At 38.4% G+C, this 23,039-nt stretch overlaps 1 protein-coding gene across 2 annotated transcripts in view; it reads right to left on the bottom strand.

The window, feature by feature from the left end:
* Positions 1 to 614: 614 nt before the first annotated feature.
* The window catches only part of CHIC1 (cysteine rich hydrophobic domain 1), a gene marked incomplete at both ends in the record, with an annotated part of 32,621 nt that continues 10,196 nt past the window's right edge, over positions 615 to 23,039 (bottom strand). The window contains 4 exons of one of the 2 annotated variants that reach the window (XM_080909721.1): positions 615 to 697; positions 2,194 to 2,253; positions 2,498 to 2,554; positions 18,562 to 18,717. In XM_080909721.1, coding sequence (XP_080765847.1) covers positions 647 to 697; positions 2,194 to 2,253; positions 2,498 to 2,554; positions 18,562 to 18,717 — 324 coding nt within the window. The remainder of the gene's footprint in view (positions 698 to 2,193; positions 2,254 to 2,497; positions 2,555 to 18,561; positions 18,718 to 23,039) is intronic. The other variant, XM_080909722.1, reaches the window with a different exon arrangement.

Raw genomic sequence — 23,039 nt, 5'->3', positions numbered from 1 at the left:
CATTCATATTAAAATCTATGTGGAATTGTTGGCAATACATTGATAATAATAATACATTCTGTAAACCATGGCATACCACATTTTACATTATGCAAAGAGACAATATTTACAAGTCTTTAGGAGTTTAAATATTTTATCCACTAACATAAGTGACGATTTAGCAAAGTGCAGGAGGAAACCAGTGCTATGAATTGCATGTTCTTTAAGAGCAGAGTAAAACCATTTCTAAAAGCTACCAAAAGCTTATTTGGGTATGTCCAGTAAGGGATTACAAAGCATTAAATAGCCTAGAAAAATGATGCATATTTAGAAACAGTGAGTATGAAAATAATAAGGCAGCATGCTCAGAACACGGTTTTTGTTTTGTTTCTTTAAACACCAGCACTGATGTTTTTAGTGTCAACGATAAATACGGATATATGTTTGCATTTAAAAATTGAGAGTGCAAAACACAAGCCTCATTTAATAACAAAAAAGATGTGCAAATTTTCTTAAATTAACAGAAATAAAAGAGTGAGAAGAATAGTCTACTGTTGTAAGGAGGAAATTGAACACAGCGAAGGAGACTGTCTCCATCCCAAGATCGTCTACAAGGCACTAAGGGTAGGAAATGACGGGTAACACAGAGGTGACTGAGCAAAACTCCTCAGTCAGGCCGGAATATGGGGTATTTTGGTAAGAATTCTATTAGTATTACCTGTAAAATAAAGACAGAAAAGAATATGTTGACAAAATATTTTTCATTTGATGTGCATAGCCCACAAAATCTTGTTGATTACTACAGGATTGTATTTTCATCATGGATCACAGGGAGTGAGTGAAATGCGAGACACAGTTCTTCAAAGAATTAAGTTCTGACCAAACAGACCTCTCCTTTCAAACCGAACCAGCAGCCAACCCTACCCCCTAGAACTAACAGGTGCTATCACCTGATTTACCACAGCTCTTTGCCGAGAGCCACACTCTTACAGTTTTATATCCCCGTACCTTTTCTTTCAGCCAAGAAGAGATTAAAACTACTTTATACAGATTAGGAAAAAAATAACTGTTTTCATTTTCTTAAAAGTTAAAACAGCTAATATTAGTTGAGGATTGTTATTTTTGTAAGTTTATGAATATGAGCAAATAGCTCAAACAGGTTGAGCATAAAACTGAACTGCAGAAAGGCTTACAAGATTTTATTTTGTGAGACAGGTACGTAGCCCTGGCTGGCCTGGACTTTGCTATATAGATCAAGCTGGCCCCAAACTTACAGATAGCCATCCACCTGGAATTAAAGGCACAGCCCATTTCTATTATTATGCTCTTCTATTGTTGATACGATGAAGGCAGTGTTATGTATCTTAGGCAGGCCTGACCTTGCTATGAAGCCAAAGCTGAAGTAGAGCTGGGGATCAAACTGAGGGTTCTAGATGCTAGACAAGCACTTTTCTGATTGTGCTATATTCTCAGCCCTGGAACATTTAATGATAAACACTGAAAGTCTGGAAGGTTCAGGATGTTGAATAGATCATATTGTTTATATGTGGTTTATGCTTTAACACTAATGCTACTTATTTTCTTTCACATTTGAAACATTTTGAGGTAGGGTCTCATTTGTAGCCCAGGCTGGCCTGAAACTCAGAGATCTGCTCGCCCGGGCTCTCAAGTGCTGGAACGAGAGGTGTGTGCCACCGCACCTAGCAAGATTACAGATTTTCAGGAAAAACTCCTAGCCTGTATTCAAATGTATTTTGATATATTTTATTCATTCAATAGTTTATTCACTCCAAGTTAAATGCCAGCCAAAAAAAAAAAAAAAAAAAAAAAAAAAATCCTAGCCAGGGATGTGAGTCCAAAACTGAAAATCAATCCCTTACGTAAGTTGGTGGATAAGCTTATACCTCGGTGGATTTTGCTAGGCAGCAGCTGTTCTTACTGTCATATATTACATCATTTGTGTCTATGGTAACAGAAAGGAAGGGTGGACAACATTTTCAGCTGAGCACTGGAGCTGAGACTTTTCTAAGATGTAAATGATCTCTAAACTTCTGAGATACTTTACGTTGGCCACAAAGCTAAAGAAAATGAATAGTGGCCTCTGCACCCCAACTGACAGAAATCCGGGCTGAGACACTAAAAGACTCAATCAGCAGATGGCAAGCACATGGGGGAAAAATCCAAAGAATGTAATTAAAACAGCTTTATACTTACATACTCCATCATATTGCTAGTTTCACATTTCCTTTTAGTCAACTTCCAGTGCAGAGCAAGCTGAAAAGGTAAGAGTTTGCTTAAGAATTCTTCTATTATCTTTGGCGAATTATATCTGAGTATGTCACTAAAAGTACAATTTAGGCTGCATGAGATAAAACAGCACTTCAAAACCCTTATCAGGAAGGCAGACTAATAACTGGGGAATAATCCACTGGTCCATTCCTTGTGGACTTAGTACTTACTTTTCCAATGTGACAATGGAAACATATGAACGAAGCCCTTGTTTGCACACATGTCTTACCTTGTGGTATAATCTGTTATTTTCCCATTCTAGTAGCTTCTGAATTGATCTTCTGGTCTAAGAAAAAGAATCAAGATTCTGTGAGAAAAGGAGCTGAAGAACATTATAAGTTGTGTCTGTGTTTTTGTTTTCTTGTAAGGTAAAATTAATTTCTTCTGTTTTTTTTAATTATAAATCAGAGAAAATGCAATTTCTTTGACAGAAACTGCCAAAAGCAAAGTGACCCTGTTTTGGGCGGTTACTGTATAGCTAGAAAAAGAGATCCACCCATCCACCTTATCACTCAGTGGAATTTCATTTATGCTTTTCCAAATGAAGTACGCAGATAAATTGCTCAATAGTATATGGCCATGCACTGGAACTGCTACGAAAGTTTACCCACAGTGCTAACGCTGAACAGCAGCAGTTGCAGGGTCCAAAGGTTCATGAACCTTCCTCAGGATTACTTTTTCAATAAACACCTCACGTTCCAAACTGAGGTGGTTCAGCACAGAAAGTGAAGGTTGAAATAGAAATAGGTGAAGCAGTAAGGCAGGAGACAGACACAGGCCGTTTCTCCAGCCAAATCCTTGCTAGACACAAGCATTTTTGTAGGGAGTTAGAAAAGTAAAGCTTTTAAAACCACTCTAAGATTACCAGGAATTTTTGATTCTTATTAAATTGATTCTTATGAAATTTTAATAAGTTTCTGATTAAAAGGAAAGAAGAAAAGCCAGATGTGGTGCTTATCTCTAACCCCAGCTTTGGGGAAGTGAATCCCTGTGAGTTCTGGGCCAGTCAGGAGTCAGAGCCATACGGTAAGACCTGTCTCAAAATAAATAAGTCAAAAGGATGGATGACAGGAAGGAAGGAAGAACCCATTTGTAAAACAACGAAAAAGAAAAGTCAGTAGGAAGGTGAAAGACTGTTTTGATCATGAGATGAAGTATTACATAGTTGAACTGTCCACACTGCTTCAGTGCAATGGAGAAATAGAGAAAGAATATCTCAACACGCGCGCGCGCGCGCACACACACACACACACACACACACACACACACACACACAGAGCCCAAAGAACCAAAAGAATCTTGAGAAAGAACAAAGGTAGTGATATCACATATCCTGATGCGAAACTATACTTAAAAAGATAATCAAAACAGTATGTGGGGCTGGAAAGATGGCTCAGTGGTTAAGAGCACTGACTGCTCTTCCAGAGTTCAATTCATGCGGTGGCTCACAACCACCTGTAATGGAATCTGATGCCCCTTTCTGGTGTGTAAGAGCACAAGCTAACAACAGTGTCTATATATATATATAATATCATAAATAACAACCCTTGATATATGCTAAAGAAGAATATATGTGGTATCATACACAATATTAAAATAGGAGAGAGCAGAAAATGAGCACCTGCTACTTACTCAAAGAATTGGGGTTCAGGTTTTAGCATCTATATCAGGAGGTTCACAACCATTTGTAATTCCTACTTGAGGGCATTTGACACCCTTTTCTGGACTCCATGGGTGCTATCATACATGTCTATACACACACACATGCGAGTGCTCACAAAACAAAATCAAAGCCCTCCACAGATATAGACCAGTAGAACAGAACAGGAAGCATAAAAGTAAACCCATCCACACAATCAACTAATTTTCAACAAGGGGAGCGAAAGTATACAGTAGGGGAAGGGTAGTTTCTTGAATGGTGTTGGGAAACTGGATATATAAAGGTGAGAGTGAAGTTGGCCTTCCTTGGCTTACATCATACAAAAATTAACTCAGAATGAATTAAAGGCTTATATAACAGCCCACAACTGGTAAAAATTCTTTTAAAATCATAAATAACAACCCTTTAAATACTGCTCTTGACAGGTTTTTTTTTTTTTTTTAATATGACTACCCCCGGGGGGAAAAATAGGAAAAACAAAACAAAACAAAACAGAAAACCCTAGACTCCTCCTCCAACTCCACCTAACACCCATTCCTAAACCCCAGAGAAAGTGAAAATTAAAAAGAAACCAAAAGGCAACACACAGAACTTGAGATCTTATCTGATATGGGATTAATCTCCAAAACACATTAAAAAAAGCAACAAACCACACAGCCAGTAAGGAACCAGTCGGACTAGTGGAAGAGAAAACAAGCTCTCCAGGTCTTTGTCTTAAGCTGCTGGGCTTTTGTTTCAGGTCAAGAAGGTGAGGAAGGAGGCAGCCATTTTAAAAGTTATCACCTTTATTACCGAGTCATGGCCCCTCTCCCTGTCTGTCTGTCTATCAGGGAATCTGTCTAATTCCTGGTCCTCAGTACAATGATGTATAAATTTGTAGGACACTTTGAAGCCATCTTTTTCATGGTCAGACAATGTTTGCAGAGACCAGCAGAATTCTGGATGGGAGGAAGTGGGGGAAGGTTGAGGTGCATTAAGCAGGCATGGTAGCACGTGCCCTTTAATCCCACCACTCCAGCGGGAGGCAGGAGGATATGTGTGATTTGAGGCCAGCCTGGTCCACATACTGAGTTCCAAGACAGCCAGGGAGGGATACACAGAAAAACCCCGGAAACAAAACAAAACAAAACAAAACAAAAAACTTTCCTTAGTGTTTGGTTTTGTCTTTTTTGCCCATAGTCACTTTGGTTGTTCTGACACAATGTGGCACTCCAACTAAATCCAGGTTTGCACGCACTAGTCTAGGCAGTTCTCAACCGGAGTCTTGACCCCCAACACTAGATAGCCTGCAAATCAGATATTTACATTACTGTTCCCAATAGTGCTGAAATTACAGTTCTGAAGTAGCAATGGAAAGAATTTTATGGTTGGGGTCATCACAACATTAAGAACTTTATTAAAGGGTCCTATCATTTAGGATGGTAGAGAACCATCTAGAGCTTTATAAAGTAGGAGACCGGTAAGGGAAGAAGGGGGCCTGTTTGGCAACTTGATTAATTGAAGGTGAATGCAGCCCTCCAAGGTGGCTCACAAATAAACAGCTAAGCCCCATTAAAACCATCTTACTCATCAAACCAGATTTGCATTGAAAAGGACTGAGGGATTTTGCCTGCTGTGATTTCTCAGGTGCTGTCCACCATTTGTTTGTCTGGTTTGAGAGACAGCTGTCTCTCTCACCGGTTGGTCGGAAACTCACCAAGTGGGCCAATGAGCACCAGTGTCCCCAAAGCTAGGGTTGCAAACAAAGGCTTTTCTATTTTCATATGGGTTCCGGAGATCAAATTCAAGTCTTTAGTTTTGCAAGGCAAGGAGGGCTTTACAGGTTACACCTTTAACACCCCAGCCCCAGGTTTGCATTTGAATAATGTTTTGAGGCTGTTGCGGTCATTTTAGTTTAAAGGCATGCCTTTCTTCTTCCGTCTTTTCAGGAAGGTCATGCTCACCAATATGAGGATTATAGACTGTTTACATTCACAGCAGCAAACGGTATGCGGGGGTGGGGGGGGGTGGGGGGGTGGGGGGGAGGGACGGGACGACCGGAGTAGTTGATGATTAAGTGGAAATAAATTTTAGTCCCGAAAAATAAATAAATTCCAGAAACCTACCATGGAAACACAGTGGTAGATATTGTATTATATACTTAAAAGCACTAAGAAGGTAGGTATTTTTCTTTTCAGAGATTCAAATCCGCATGAACAAAGAAGTGTTAGAGAAGGAATGATTAAAGGTGAAAATCAGTATGTGTTTTATATGTGTGCATGTGTGTATTCTTAGCTCATTTCAAAGGTAACAGTTTGTTCACGGTAACAACAGAACTAACTCAGTGACTGTAGTTGTAGATAAGGAAATGAATGAATGGCAGAGATGTCACAGTGGACAGGAGGGAGAAACAGTATCTACACTCCTTGAGAAAACGCATGTCACTAATTAATACGTGATTTTAGTTAAGAGGCCTAGAAGCATTAGGCATACTATTGTTTGAACTGGTTGTAAATGTAAGGCAATCACTAAAAAAAGTTTATATGCTTGAACATTTAAATTAATTATCTGCATTTAAAAATTAGAATCCTGGGGGCTAGAAAGATGGCTCAGAGGTTAAGAGCACTGACTGCACTTCCAGAGGTCCTGAGTTCAAATCCCAGCAACCACATGGTGGCTCACAACCATCTGTAATGAGATCTGATGCCCTCTACTGGTGTGTAGGCCTACAACCGGACATAGTACTTTTGTATATAAAATACAAAAGAAATCCAATTGATTTATGCTAAAGAAGGATAGAAGTGGCAATACACAATATTAAAATAGGAGACGGCAGAGAAAAAGAGAAGCAGAACATGAACAAGGCACAGTAAACAGAAAATAGTATGAACCAGGATTGATTGACACGACACTATTCTAACTGTATCAGTAATCACTAACTGTAATCAGTAAATGCATCAGTTGAAAGAGAATTAGAGCATATGCTGTCTACAAAAACCCACATTATAGAGACAGATTGGATGTAAAGAGATGTAGAAAGCAGAACAGAAATGCTGACAGTAATTCAAAGGTGAGGGGCACCAGGCACTTTCAGCTGAGCTCAGGGGTACATTATCAGAGATAAAGAAAGAAGAAGGCTCAGTGGGTAAAGTGCTTGCTATGTAAAAGCTGAATGTGTTGACCCGTGTCTATAATTTCAGTCCTGGGGGGAGGATAAATAGAAAGCAAAGTAGAGGAAAATAAATTAGTAAAAACTAATTGAACTGAAAACCTATCTCAGTATCTAAAGAAAAAAAAATCAAAAGCTTGTTCTTGGAAAGATCAGTGAAAGCCAGTCATGGTAGCTTTTGTGTGCCTTTAATCTCAGCACAGAAGAGGCAGGGGCAGGTGAATCTCTGAGAGTTCAAGGCTAGCCTGGTCTACAGATCAAGTTCCAGGACAACAAGGGCTACTTAATAAGTCTTTTTTTTTTGGTCTGGGGTGGGGAGGAGAAAAGAAAAAATTGATGAAGTTAAAGCTTTAATAACAGAGTAAGAAGAGAAAGGAACAGATACAAGTTAATAAGTACTAATAGAAGTAATAGAGGGGCTAGCAGTTCTCATCTCACAGACTAGGAAACTAGAAAAGGAATATTCTCTCTCTCTCTCTTTTTTTTTAAGATTTATTTATGTCCAACATCTTAGTGAGGGTGCAGTGGTCCCCAGTACTCTTTGAGCTTCACCATGCCACCAAAAGATGACAACAAGAAGAGAAAAGTCAGCTAAAAAAAGACAAAGACCCAGTAAATAAGTCTGGTGGCAAGACCAAAAAGAAGTGATCCTAAGGAAAAGTTTGGGACAAGCTGAACAATCTCGTCCTGTTTGACAAAGCTACATATGACAAACTCTGTAAGGAAGTTCCCAACTATAAGCTTATTACTTCAGCCTTGGTCTCTGACGACTGAAGATTCCAGGTTCCTTGGCCAGAGTATCAGGAGCTACTTAGTAAAGAACTTAGCAAGCTGGTTTCAAAGCACAGAGCCCAAGTCATTTAAACCGGAAACACAAAGGGCGGAGATGCCCCAGTTGCTGGTGAAGATGCACCGACAGGTTCAATCAGCTGTTTATTTGGAAAAATAAAACTTTACTGAATCAAAAAAGATTTATTTAATTTATATGAATACACTGTAGCTGTCTTCAGATAGCATCAGATCCCATTACAGATAGTTGTGAGCCACCATGTGGCTGCTGGGAATTGAACTCTGGACCTCTGGAAGAGCAGTCAGTGCTCTTAACCACTGAGAGGAATATTGGTTTTTTTTTGTTTTTTTTTTTTGTTTTTGCTTTTGTTTTTTGCCTGTGAATTGATCATTGGTAGGAGATGGAATAATTATATGAAGGAGACAAAACTCATTCATGGAGAAGAAGCAACCTGGATGAGCCTATAGCAAATAAATTAAATCATGGGTTAGAGAGAGGCTTAGTGGTTAATGTTTTCCACTCTTTTTTTTTTTTTCTGATACGGGGTCTCACAATGCAGTCCTAACTGTCCTTCTATAGTGCAATTATTTCCATAGCACTCAAACCAAATAAAGATACTATACAAAAATGTATCTGTAGGACAGTGGTGGTGCACACCTGTAATCCTAGCACTTGGGAGGCAGAGGTGGGTAGTTTGATGCCAGCCTGGTCTACACAGAGAAACCCTGTCTCACAAAAACAAAATCAAAATGACAACAGACACCAACAACCAAGTAGGATTTAAAAATCAATTAATTAATCAATCATATTAGCAAAAATAAAATAGAAAAATTATGCAATCATACAAATATATTCAGAAAATGCTTTTGATAAAAAGAACACATTCATTCATGATGAAAAACCCTGAGTGAATTGAAAATAGGAAGGAACTTCTTCAAACTGATAAATAATATATAAAAGCACACAGTTAAATTTATAGCTAAGATCACTGATGTGACAGCTGAGGGCCATAACCAATATATTCTTATTAAAATCACAGTGATTGTCATAGCTAACATCATATGACAAGAAAGAAAAGGCAGAAAGAATGGGGTATGTTATCTGGCTGTTCAGAGTTCCATAACAGTTTACCATAGAGCAGGTAGCTTATGAAAAGCACTTTTATTCTTCAGAGTTACGTTGGCTGGTACAGTATTAAAAAAGAAATAATTAAAGCTGAGCCTAGAGGGCTGGTGAGATGGCTCAGCGGTTAAAAGCACTGACTGCTCTTCCAGAGGTCCTGAGTTCAATTCCCAGCAACCACATGGTGACCCACAACCATCTGTAATGGGATCTTTTTAAAAAAGTAACAAAAAACAAAACAAAAAAACTGGGCATAGGTCTCTTAGCCTCTTTCTTGTTCGAAAATGGTGTCCCATTGGAAGTGGATTGTTGAGCATAGTCTAGAAGGTATGCAGTCCTTTTTCTGTTTTCTAGAAGCATCCCATCCCTGAGATATTACAAATGGGGATAGCTGGGGCTAGAGAGATGACTCAGCAGTTAAGAGCAATGACTGCTCTTCCAAAGGTCCTGAGTTCAATTCCCAGCAACCACAAGGTGGCTCTGGACTACCTGTGATGGGATCTGGTGCCCTCTTCTGGTGTGTCTGAAGATAGAGTACTGAAATACATAAAAATACATATTTAAAAAATGGGGATAGTTGGGCATGGTGGCACATGCTTTTAATCCCAGTATTTGGGAAGTAGAAATAGGTGAACCTCTGTGAGTTAGAGAACAGCCTAGTCTACAAAGTGAGACAATATCTCAAAACCTGTGAAAATGGTGTTACCACCTGGGGTTCAAGAACTCAAACATCTGGTCTTAGCCAGGGATATTATCATTCAAAACACACCAGGAAGTAACAAGGTGCAGAGGAAGAATGAAAGAATGCCAGATTTTAAAAAAATAGCAGAATAGAAAAAACAATCAAGGGCAGAACATGTTATCTGATACTTTGAATTCAAGGAGACATAGCTAAGGGAACAGTGGTTTAGTTTTAAATCTTTCATCATTTTTTTCTTTTCAGTAAATTTTTTGTTTAGTTCTGAGGAAAAAAAAACCAGTCAAATCTTTCTATCTTAGGAGCTAAATCTGTTCTCTAAAAAAAAAAAAAAAAAAAAATGCTTGTTGAAATCCTGACCCTTGGTACCTTGGAAAGTGATTGCATTTAGATATAGAGAATTGAAGGCGGTAGTTCGGTACAAACAAACATGGCGGCTCACAACCATCTGTAATGGGAACTGATGCCCTCTTCTGGTGTGTCTGAAGACAGCTGCAGTGTACTTATGTATAATGAATAAATAACTTTAAAAATTAGGTTCATGGTTTCAAGGAATCTAAGCCATTGAAGCAGGAATGCCATGGCTATAATTATGTCTGTGGCTTCAAGAATTTGCACCTCATCCATGGCATGGCTAATCAGGAAGCAGAGAACTTAAGTCAGAAGCAAGGCCTTGCTAAAACCTTTCAACCCACCCCCACAAGCTATGCCTTCTTGCCTAGATGTTTCACAACCTCTTTACAAAGCACATGGCTGGTCAGGAAGCTTTAAAGGGAACCACTGAACTGGCCAGTGTCAACACCATTCTCCATTCCTCACATAAACAATAGGGTTTCTCTGTAGCTCATCATTCCCAGAATTTGGTGTTATCAACATTTTAGATTTTGGGCATTCTAAAATGTGTTCAGTACTATTTCGTTACAACGAAATTTACAAATTTGGTTTCCAGTTCAACAAAGTCGTATGTTATTGAGCACACAAGCTTATTTACCATTTGTGTATCTTTGTAGAGGTTTCTTCTCATGTCTATACTCTGAAGTTTTTAGTTGCTGTTTTGGTGGTGTTGTCTGGGGGGTTGTTATTTGGGCTTTTGTTTTTGTTTTTGAGATATTGTCTCACTTTGTAGACTAGGCTGTTCTCTAACTCACAGAGGTTCACCTATTTCTACTTCCCAAATACTGGGATTAAAAGCATGTGCCACCATGCCCAACTATCCCCATTTTTTAAATATGTATTTTTATGTATTTCAGTACTCTATCTTCAGACACACCAGAAGAGGGCACCAGATCCCATCACAGGTAGTCCAGAGCCACCTTGTGGTTGCTGGGAATTGAACTCAGGACCTTTGGAAGAGCAGTCATTGCTCTTAACTGCTGAGTCATCTCTCTAGCCCCAGCTATCCCCATTTGTAATATCTCAGGGATGGGATGCTTCTAGAAAACAGAAAAAGGACTGCATACCTTCTAGACTATACTCAACAATCCACTCACTCCCAATAGGACACCATTTTCTAACAAGAAAGGGCTCCTAGCTTTCAGAACTGTGAGGAAATACATTTTAGCTGTTTGAGTCACTTAATTTTTGTACTTTGTTACCAAAGCATCAGCAAACTAATACAGTATTAGTAACCTTAAAAGTAAATAGATTAAACTTTCAATTAAAATGTAGATATTTTCAGAATGGATTAAAACCATAACCCATCTATTATATTGTATACATGACTCTAAATTTAGAACTAGGGATGCAGATAGATTTAAAACAAAAGGACAAGGGCTTGTGAGATAGCTCAGCAGTTAAGAGCATTTGTTGCTCTTGCAGAGGACCTAGACTCAATTCCCAGTAACCACAGGGCAGCTTGTAGTTCCAGGACATCCATAACTTCTTTTAACCTCTGATGGTACCAGATATGGATGTTGTATACATACATGCAATCAGGTAAAATACTCATGAACATAAAATAAGTCTAAAAAAATTAAAAAGAAAGAAAAAGAAAAGGATATAAAAAGGTATTTCATTACCTTGGTGTGATTCTAACTAAGCAAGTGAAGGACCTGTATGACAAGAACTTCCAAATCTCTGAAGAAAGAAATTGAGGAAGATCTCAGAAGCTGGAAAGATCTCCCATGCTCATGGATTGGAAGGATCAACATTGTAAAAATGACCATCTTACCAAAAGCAATCTACAGATTTAATGCAATCTCCATCAAAATTTTAACTCAATTCTTCATAGAGTTGGAAAGAGCAATTTGCAAATTCATCTGGAATAACAAAAAACGTAGAATATCTAAATCCATCCTCAACAACAAGAAAACATCTGCAGGAATCACCATCCCTGACCTCAAGCTATATTACAAAGCAATTGTGTTAAAAACTGCATGGTATGGGTACAGAAATAGGCAGACAGAGCAATGGAACAGAATAGAAGATCTAGAAATGAATCACACACATATGGTCACTTGATCTTTGACAAAGGAGCTGTAAACATTCAATGGAAAAAGGACAGCCTATTCAACAAATGGTGCTGGTCCAACTGGCACTCAGCATGCAGAAGAATGAAAATAGACCCTTTCCTATTTCCTTGTACAAAGCTCAGGTGCAAGTGGATCAAAGATCTCCACATTAAACCAGGTACACTGAAACTATTAGATGAGAAAGTAGGGAAAACCTTAGAACACATAGGCACAGGAGAAAATTCCCTGAACAGAACACCAATGGCTTGTGCTCTAAGACCAAGGATTGACAAATGGGACTTAATGAGATTGCAAAATTTTCTGTAAGGCGAAGGACACTGTCAAGAAAACAAAACGGCAACCAACAGATTGGGAAAAGATCTTTACTAACCCCATATCTGATAGAGGTCTAATTAATATCCAAAGGTATACAAAGAACTCAAGAAGTTAGACACCAGAGAATCAAACAGCCTTATTAAAAAATGGGGTACAGAGCTAAACAAAGAGTTCTTAATTGAGGAATATGGCTGAGAAGCATCTAAAGAAGTGCTTGACATCCCTAGTCATTAGTGAAATGCAAATCAAAACAACCCTGAGATTCCACCTCACACCAGAGTAGAGGTGTGAGGATGTGAAGAGAGAACTCTCTGGTATTTTCACTGAAGGTAACAATCCCATAAAGACTATACCCTTGCAAGGTTAGAGGACTGCAACATAATGAATTTGGTGAAGATATAAACATTCAGTCACTAATAATTTAAGCCAATAAATCAGAGTATAAATCTGTCAATAAGACATAACCATTATAAACATACATGCAATGATCAAGAAACTCAAAAGTATGTTTAAAAAATGGACTATACTAAGGTGAAAATTAGGTAATTCTACAGTAACAGAGACTTTGATATCCTACTTTCAATAGTTGATAAATCAACTATGTAGCTCAACAAAAAAATCCATAAAGGAAGAAATTAGGGGCTGGAGAGATGACTCAGCAGTTAAGAGCACTAACTTGCTCTTCCAGAGATCCTGAGTTCAATTCCCAGCAACCACATGGTGGCGCACAACCATCTGTAATGAGATCTGATGCCCTCTTCTAGTGTATCTCTAGACAGTTGCAGTGTACTCACATACATAAAATAAATAAATATTTTTTAAGAAAGGAAGAAATTGAACACCATACTCTGAAGCAATGAATAGCCCATGGAATCCAAAAACCAATCGAGAATACTGAATGAGGAAGCAAACTAGCAAATGCTAAATGTACAGGCTACAACTAAAGCAGTCCTTGGAAGGAAACGGAACTATACATGACTGTGGTAAGAAAGAAGGCAGGCCTCATATTAGTAACCTGATTCACACTTTATGGATCTAGAAAAAAGAGCAAATCAAACACAAAAGCAACATTAAAAAGACAAAAGAGAAAAATAGGAACAAAACAAAATACCAAAAGGTCTTGTCTTTGAAAATAATGGCAAACATCTCAAACCTCTAGCTTCATAAGAAGACTCAAATAACCAAGTCAAAACTTTACTATCAACCTTTGAAGTGAAGAGAAATGATATGTACAGGAATTAGATAACATAGATGAAGGGAACAAAGTCCTGGAATTGACTCAAATACAAATACAAAATCAGAATTAGCCAGAGTACATCTGAGTAAGCCAAGTCAAGAGGGCATGCAAATCAAGCCCTTGCCAACACAGAAAATCCTAGCCTTTCTTAGCACACTCTCCCAAATATATATTTTAACATTTATTTATTTCATGTATGATTATACTGTGGCTGTCTTTGGACACACCAGAAGAGGATATCAGATCTCATTACAGATGGTTGTGAGCCACCATATGGTTGCTGGGAATTGAATTCAGGACCTCTGGAAGAGCAGTCAGTGCTCTTAACTGCTGAGCCATCTCTCCAGCCCCCAAATATATTTAAGAATTAATACTAATCCTTTTTAAAACTCTCCTGAAATATGATAAAGAGGATGGAGCACTTCTTACCTTTTGAAGGAAAGGGAAATGGAGAATAACTGCTTCCTGGATATGGGTTTTTCCTCGGGTATAAGGACAAAGGTCTGGAATTGCATACTGGTGATGGCTGTGTGGCTGTGTTAATGTAGCTAATGTTAGTAAATTAGACACGTGAAAGTGACTTCGCAGGGAATTGAACTCAAGACCTCTGGAAGAGCAGCAGACTGTGTTCTTAACCACGGAGCCATCTCTCTAGCCCATTCATTTTCTTAATATGAGTAAGTTTTATGGTATGAAAAGTCTTTCTTTAAAAAGTACTTGAAAAATAACTGGATAGGTGACTCTCCAATTGACCATGTATCAAGTTAGGTCAGTGTCAACTACTGTACATAGAAAAGCAGATGAAAATCTTACATGGAGCTTACATTTGCATGCCTTTAATGCCAGTGCTTAAGAAGCAGACACAAGTAAATCCCTGTGACTTTAAGGCTGGCCTGGTCTCCATAGTGATAGTGAGCTTCAGGACATCCGGGACTACATAGTAAGACCCTCATCTCAAAAAAAAAAAAAAAAAAAAAAAAAAGGGAAAACCAAAAAATGGATCTGGAGAGATGACTCAGTGGTTAAGAGCACTAACTGCTCTTCCAGAGGTCCTGAGTTCAATTCCCAGCACCCACATGGTGACTCACAATCGTCTGTAATGAGATCTGATGCCCTCTTCTGGTGTGTCTGAAGACAGCGACAGTGTACTCATATTCATAAAATAAATAAATCTTTCAAAAAAGAATTGTATAAAAAAACAAAAATCAAAGAACAAAAACCCAGGCTGGAGAGATGGCTCAGTGGTTAGGAGCACTGACTGCTCTCTGAGAGGTTCTGAGTTCAATTCCCAGCAACTACACAGTGGCTCACAACCATCTGTAATGGGATCTGATGCCCTCTTCTGGTGTGTCTGAAGAGAGCAACAGTGTACTCATATAAATAAAATAAATAAATCTTAAAGAAATCAACAACAAAACCAAAACCAACCAAACAAAAATACCAAAAAACCTTATGTGGTAAAGCGGTTAGCCAGTAAAGCTGACCAAAAAAATGAATGGGGGAGTGGGAGCATACTCATTAACCTTTAGTATTCCTTATATGTTATGAACACAAATATTTCTAATATAAGGCTATGGGCAGATAGTGGCTGGGCTGGGTGGTGATAGCTTATACTTTTAATCCCAGCACTTGGGAGGCAGAGGTAGAAGGATCTCTGAGTTTGAGACCAGCCTGCTCTACAGAGTGAGTTCCAAGATAGCCAGGGCTACACAGAGAAATCCTTGAAAGGGCCAGAAAGCCCAAAAGCCCAAAAGCCCAAAAGCCAAAAAGTCAAAAAAGTCAAAAAAAAAAAAAAAAAAAAAAAAAAAAAGACAGTGGCTGAACCTATGGATGTAATTCAGTCATATAATGCTTGTTCCACATGCACCCAAAGCCCTGGATTTCATTCCCAGCACTGTATAAACTAGGCATAGTAGCACTATAGTAGTCTATATAATCCTAGCATTCAGGAAGTGAATGCAGGACTAGAAGTTCAAGGCCATCTTCACCTAGTAAGTTCAAGGCCAGCCTGGGATAACATGCCACCTCCCACGTGTGCGCATGCACACACACACACTCCTCCTAAAAGGTTCAAAGGCATGCTATATTTAAGTTATAACACTGTATGGACTAGTTTCATATCTTCTTTGCACAAGAGTACATAATGCGTTTTGTGAAAGGCACAAATAAAATGCTTGAGTACAGCTTGCAGACAGAACTATTTGTCTTTCACCACAAAGCCTTGTTCTTTTTCTATATGACGTGATATATGCATACGGCTCATTTTTATTCTCTTTTTAAAAAATACTTAAGTTAGGGACTGGAGAGATAGCTCAGTGGTTAAGAGCACTGGCTACTTTTCCAGAGGACAAGGGTTTTAATTCCCACCACCCACATGGTAGCTCATAAATGTCTGTTACTCCCATTCCATGGGACTCTGACACCTTCACACCGTCATGCAAGCAAAACACCAATGCACATGAAATGAAAATAAATCACTAAAAATAAAAATGACAAATAAAAATTAAAAACAAATTAAAAAATATATAAAATGTATATATATATACAGATGTGTGCTATCATATGTGCTTTATTCAGTGTTGGAGACTGGATTTAGGGCTTTGTGCTTGCAGGATAAGCACTTTACCAGTAGTGCTTTATTCCCAGCCTGAATTGTCATTTCAAAGATTTGTTTATGTTTGTTATTGATTTTAAAAATGTGTATATGTGTGCACATGTGTGCACAAGCATGTATGTACATGCATGTGGAGGTCAGTGTCTACATGTGGGAGTTGGTTTTCTCTTCTACCATATGAGTCTGGAGATTGAACTCCAGACTTGGCAGGCTTGGTACCAAGTACCTTTCCTAGATGAGCCACACTGCTGTCCCTACTGTAAACTCTTTAGTTAAAGCAAAGACAGAAAGAAGGTATCAGAGAAGCAGCAGCATCTCAGCTTTCATTGAACATCCTATTAGAGTACTCATAACACAAACACATGACTTGAAAACATGTTTCTGTTTCAGTCCCTTTGGTGCAGTTACTGAGATGGACAAAGCAAAAATCACAGGGGAATAATATCTTTGGTAACATTAAAACCCAAAGCTTTGTTTCTCAGTGATTGAGACTGGCTACACTTATGATGGGAAATCCAAATTATGATTAATTTACATTGAGGCTTTAAAATAAATTAAAATAAATTAATAAAAATAAAAGTGTGGAAGTTATTGACTGTAACTTCTAAACGATACAATTAAAAAAGTATGTTGTCAGCTTTTTTTATTTTTTAAAATTGTGGAAAGCCAGTTGAAAATACTATGCTTGTTTGGACAAACAAATTAGACTGTATTGAAAGCAAAGCTCTGAGTTACTGATGGTTATTAAGGGAATCAGTAATCTACTTCCAAAAAGCCCTAGGGGAGCTGTACCTGTTGACACATGCCTATAATCCCAGTTGCTTAGGAGACTAAAGTGTGTGGGGTGGGGGAGACCATAAGCTCAAGGCCTTCCTGGGCTACAGAGGGAGTCTAAGATCAGCCCAGGCCAGGTATGTAGAAGTGTGAGGTTTTTTTTCCTTAAAGATTTACTTATTTCTTATGTATACAGTATTCTGCCTGCATGCATGCCTGCTGAGCCAGAAGGGGGCATCAGATCCCATTACAAATGGCTGTGAGCCACCATGTGGTTGCTGAGTATTGAACTCAGGTCCTCTGGAAGAGCAGTCACTGCTCTTAACCACTGAGCAATCTCTCCAGCCTAGTAGTGTGAAATTTATAATCCCAGTACCCAGGAGGCAGAGGCAGAGGCAGATGCAGAGAGATCTCTGTGAGTCCAGAGTCAGCCTGGACTATATGAAAAGTTGCAGGCTGGCCAGGGCTACACAGTAAGACCCCATCTGAAAATCAGCCTGGATAACTTAAAATAGAAACAAGGGTTAGGTGCTCAATGGTAGAGCACCTGCCTGGCATGCACAATAGTCTAGGCTAGGGGGAAAAAAGGCACAGGGTTGGCAGTATTTTACTATCTGTCTTTTCAAAGTAATTATGAAAGAGCTTAAGAGAAAATACATGCTAAAATGAATGTTTCTTAACAATATTTTCTTTTTTTTAAATTTATTTATTAGTTTATGTTGAGCTGTCTTAAGACACACCAGAAGAGGGCATCAGATCCCATTACAGATGGTTGTGAGCTACCATGTGGTTGCTGGGAATTGAACTCAAAACCTTTGGAAGAGCAGTCAGTGCTCTTAACCACTGAGCCATCTCTCCAGCCCCTTAACAATATTTTCAACTTATAATACTATATCTGATTTTAGTGGACTAATTATTATTTACAAGTTTAAACACATTAATAGGTACTAGAGAAAGAACCTTAGGTAAAATGGGTATTTTTCCCTCATTGGATTTAACCATGATTTGCTTGTGTGTGTGTGTATGTACATACACATGGTTTATATGCACATGTATGTGCATGTGGCTGTATGTGCTTATGGAGACCAGAGGAAAAGGTCTTTGTTTATTTCCAACCTATTTCTTGCAACAAAGTCTCTTGCTGAAGGCCAGCAAGCCTCAGTAACCCTTTTCTTTTCACCCATGCCTGGCCTTAAGTTATCCCTTTGGGTTTTCCTTTTTTAAAAAAAAAGTAATTCATATATATTTGAACATATAAATTAAATTGCATTTATTGAAAATGGCATGAACTCATATTAAATAATAAAGTATTGATACTCTTTCTTACCAGTATTTCTTTAGCTTTAAAATGAAGACAGCGTTGTTCTGGGAGTTAAATAAATCATGGAAACAGTTCTAACACACAGTAAGTGTCCAATAAATGTCAGCTCTTTTTATTGTCACACAATAGGCTGGTTATACTTACTCTTTTGTTGAGACAAATAACAGGCCACAGGCTGCACCCCAGGGTACAGCAGCAGCAGAGACATCCACACAGCAGCCATTTCACGTTGACAGGGAGAGCCTTTTTCAAGCATGAGTTCACGCGGCCAATGCTGGTCTTAAATTCTTCTGGAGCCACCTAAAACAGGGGGACTCTCTTTAAGAGTTTGTGGACAGCTCCCCACTACCTCTAATCCTAAGGAAAATGCCTTGTCACAAATATTTCAATGTCTCAATATATTCTCTCCAAAGATCTCTATCATATACTTCTGGAAGACTTAGGGAGTAAAGCAACTCAATTTCGTGATTTTAGAACTTCGCATGATATTCACAATGATCTAAAATGACCAACAATAAACCAAGAGCAAAGGACTGATAGGAAAGGAAACATACCAAGCAGTTTTGTTAGCAAACATTCTTGTTATAGCAATGGTGCTCAGTCTTCACACACCCTGACTCAAAGCTGGGTTATGGTTAGAAGTCTAAGACAAGACCAAAAACCAAACAACTAACCAGAGGAAATGCAATTCAAACAGGCATTGATAATAACCCCCAATTACTTTGAAATAAATTCTCTTAGTACATTTTCTTTCTCACAGATCTGTAATATAATAGTTAAAGCTGCTGCTGTTTGCAGTGAAATACATTAACAAAAAAATAGTATCTGGTAATTATGTTTAAAGCTATCTGTTAATATTCAGCACACATCAGACTCACAACCACTCTGAGTTTTGAAATCTGAAAGGTTTCATATTTCGAGTTAATTACCTCAGTCCTGGAAGTCACTGTTTGTGCTTCTCTATAAACAATGACAGAGTCCATTCAAAAGCACGAGTGTGACCCATGTAAGTTAAGATTTGCACCAAAAATCCTCCTTCCAAGTTACATGATTCGAAGGAAGACTGAAAATAGTGTGCTTTTGGTAAAATCATGTTTCTGGATCACCAAGATGATACCATATCATTTAGAAAGTGATCAGATGGAAAACTTTTTCAGCACCTGACTGTAAAATGAAAGCTATGTGATGACGTGTGACATCACAAATCTAAAAGCTTCACTAGACAGTGTGGTTTTTACTTTTACCAGAGTTGTCTTAGAATCCACACAAACACAGGTATTAATGGATGCTAGATTCAGTTCAGAACTGTAACAATGAATACATTAAGTAGATAAGCTTTATTAGAATTGTTTGTGTCACCCATAAGTCAATTACTTAGTCTATGAACTGGTTATTCTTGCTAACAGTGACCAGTTTTGAAACTGTAGAACTTAGAATGTAGTTTATGTAGGAAAAATGGGCTCCATTCTCCATCTACACCGCTAAGAACATGATACAGTGGCAGTCACTGGGCATCAAAAATTCCCATGAAGTGATATTTCTGGGGGTAAATATATAAAAATAGAGAGAATCATCCTTTATAATTGAAATCAGAAAATATTTTAAAGCTAAATCAGGAGACTTGCTTCTACTTCTTGCTATGTCTAGGAAAAATCAAAGATAAAAATCATTTAACTTTTTTAAAGAAAGACTTTCTTAGAGAGTTCTGCCTACATGTATGCCTACAGGCCAGAAGAGGGCACCAGATCTCACTAAAATGGTCTTGAGCCACCATGTGCTTCCTAGGAATTGAACTCAGAACCTCTGGAAGAGCACTAGGAAGTGCTCTTAACCTCTGAGCACCCCCCCCCCCCGCTTTATTCAAGACATAGTTTCTCTGAGCAGACTTGGCTGTCAAGAACTCAGTACACCAGGCTTGTCCTTGAACTCACAAAAGATCTGCTTGTCTCAGATTAAAACTGTGTACTACTACCAACCAGCTAAGACTGGCTCATTTAATTTTTCTTAATTACAATTCCTCATATATGTAGTTTTTGTTTTTAATTAGTTTATTGTACTGTATTAATGTATTTTATGTATGAGGGTTCTGTCTGCATATATGCCTGTAGGCCAGAAGAGGGCATCAGAAGCCCACTATATAGATGGCCATGAGCCACCATATGGTTGCTGGGGTTTGAACTCAGGACCTCTTGGAGAACAGCCAGTGCTCTTAACCACCAAGCCACCTCTCCAGCTCTGATAGATAATGGAAATCAAAGTTCCAACCTGGAAGGAATTTCTTACCTAGAATACTCTGGGGGGGGGGGGGAGTCTATAAATCACATCTCAGATTTAGAGGTAGAAAAGCTGTCGCCTGAGTTCTCTGAAGGCAAAGGATGCACATGGACATCCTTAGTCTGCTTACACATGGATTACAAATAAAAGGATAATCTGCCATGTTCTTCAGGTCTTGAGTTTCTCAAAGCTATTCCTTTCCCCTGCTTCCTTCCTCTCCCTTTTTTTTTTTCTTTTTCAGAACAAGGGCTGGAAGTCAGGGACTAGCCCATGGTATGCAGGTGTCCTACCGGTTACTCCTCCTGTAGTCCTTTGCTGTTCTTTTAAAAAACAAGGTGCCAAGTTTCTGTGTAAAGATTTATGTGTCCCAAATAGGAGCATTTAACTTCCTTTTCATTGCAGAGAATCCCCAAGTAACAGTTTCTTTAAAAAAAAAAAAAAAAGATTTATTTATATGAGTACACTGTAGCTATTTTCAGACACACCAGAAGAGGGCATCAGATCCCATTACATCCACCATGGGGTTGCTGGGATTTGAACTCAGGACCTCAGGAAGAGCAGTCAGTGCTCTTAACCACTGAGCCATCTCTCCAGCCCCTAAAGATAGTTTCTATCTCACAGGACTTTTCAGTGCCACCTTCTATCTGAGCTAAGGACACACAGAGTTCTGTGAGGGGCCAGAGTTCTCCATTCCTTATTCTGTCATGATTGTGTAACATTGGTTCCTCCTATGAGCAGGCTGTAAATTTTTCATTTTGTTAGATAAAAATCTCGAGAATAAATGAGGTAACAACTCTAAACCTCTAAAGCTACTTAGCACAATGCCTAGTGGATATTAGGCACTTAGAAAATGCAGCTATTGTCCATATCTCCTGGTAAGACTGCAGGCAAAATAAGAGTATTAATTGTATTCTTTAAGCACTTAAGCACTGTTGGCTTGACAATGTGTACACTTTCTAAAAACAGGACCCTTTACCTCACTGCCTAGGAGTGCTTAGAGAACAGCTTTTCCCTTCTATCTTTCTTATGTTTTATTCCTCTCCTCTAAAAACCATCTACTGGATATAACTGTAGTCAGTCTATGATCCAGGCAATTCTGTTTTTTTTTTTTTTTATTTAAAGAACAAAACTGACTTCATATTGTGACAATAAGTTACAAACACCTTCTTTATTTCAGACAAATATAATTTTATTTCAGAATGGTTATTTAGCAAAGGCTTACTCGGTTCGTCCCCTTAAGCTTGCCCCTACAGGCCAGAGACCTTTCATGTTCTCGTGGAATGGCCTGCACCAGCTAGCAGCATGGAAACACATCCATCCCAGTTGTTTGGATAAGTGCAACTTTGGTGCCTCCACCATTTCTTAAACCTGACTGCTAGCTCTTACTGTCAGCTACCACTTTGCAGTATGAGGAGAGGATCTGCAGTGTTGTCTTTTTTGAGCTTTGCTTATTTACAGAATATTTGTTACACTTCTTTACTTATGTATTTCTCTATCTGTGTCGGTGACTACAGAGGAAGCCCTGCAGGAGTCCCTTACAGCCACTGTATGGCTCTTAGGATCCAGCTCAGGTGGTCTGGCTTGGTGGCACCTTTTACCCACTGAGCAATCTTGCCAGCCTTGAAAGGACTTCTTAAAAAGTTTGTGATCATGATTGAAACTTTTATTTAAAAACAAGCATGTCAGTTTGCTTTTAAATAAAAAGAGAGAATTAGAAGTAAAGAGATAGAAATGAATCTATCCAAAAGAAAATCAAGTATAAGGATTCTTAAAAAAATAAAATTTCTTTATAGCAGGGAAGAGCAGTGTTAGAAGGCCGAGGGAAGGGAAAGCTGGCTTTCAATCTGAAATATGAATGAAAGCAATTACATACCATAGTATATCCTATATGCAGTTGGTTAGGAAACTTTCATTACATGTTTCTGAACATGAAAACACCAACACTCCTCAAATTTGGCCATTTTCCTTTTTAAACAGATACTCTCTTACTACTGACAAACTAAACTTCAAATGTTCAAGTTACTAAAAATGAGAAATCAAATTTTGGGTCAGAAGATAAGTATATTGAGAAGAAAAGCTTTCACTAGAATCTTAAACAACAAACTACAGTCTGCATTGACTTTAAAAAGATGTCAGGACTAAGTTCAGTTTTAAAAAGTATTTAAGTAACAGTATAAGTCATAAAACAGAGATAGGGAATGAGAATGGACTAGCTCTCAGCTTTAAACACGGAGAGAAATGTTCGGTTAATTATAGATTCCCAGTTATTCCAATTGGACTCATTTCCTTCTATACAACTATTTCTAGTATTACATCAGCTGGGAGCCTCTGACTTTCTAGTTGGACAG

Source organism: Micromys minutus (genome assembly GCF_963924665.1).
Source record: "Micromys minutus genome assembly, chromosome: X".
NCBI lineage: Eukaryota > Metazoa > Chordata > Mammalia > Rodentia > Muridae > Micromys > Micromys minutus.
This window is presented reverse-complemented; position numbering and strand designations above follow the sequence as displayed.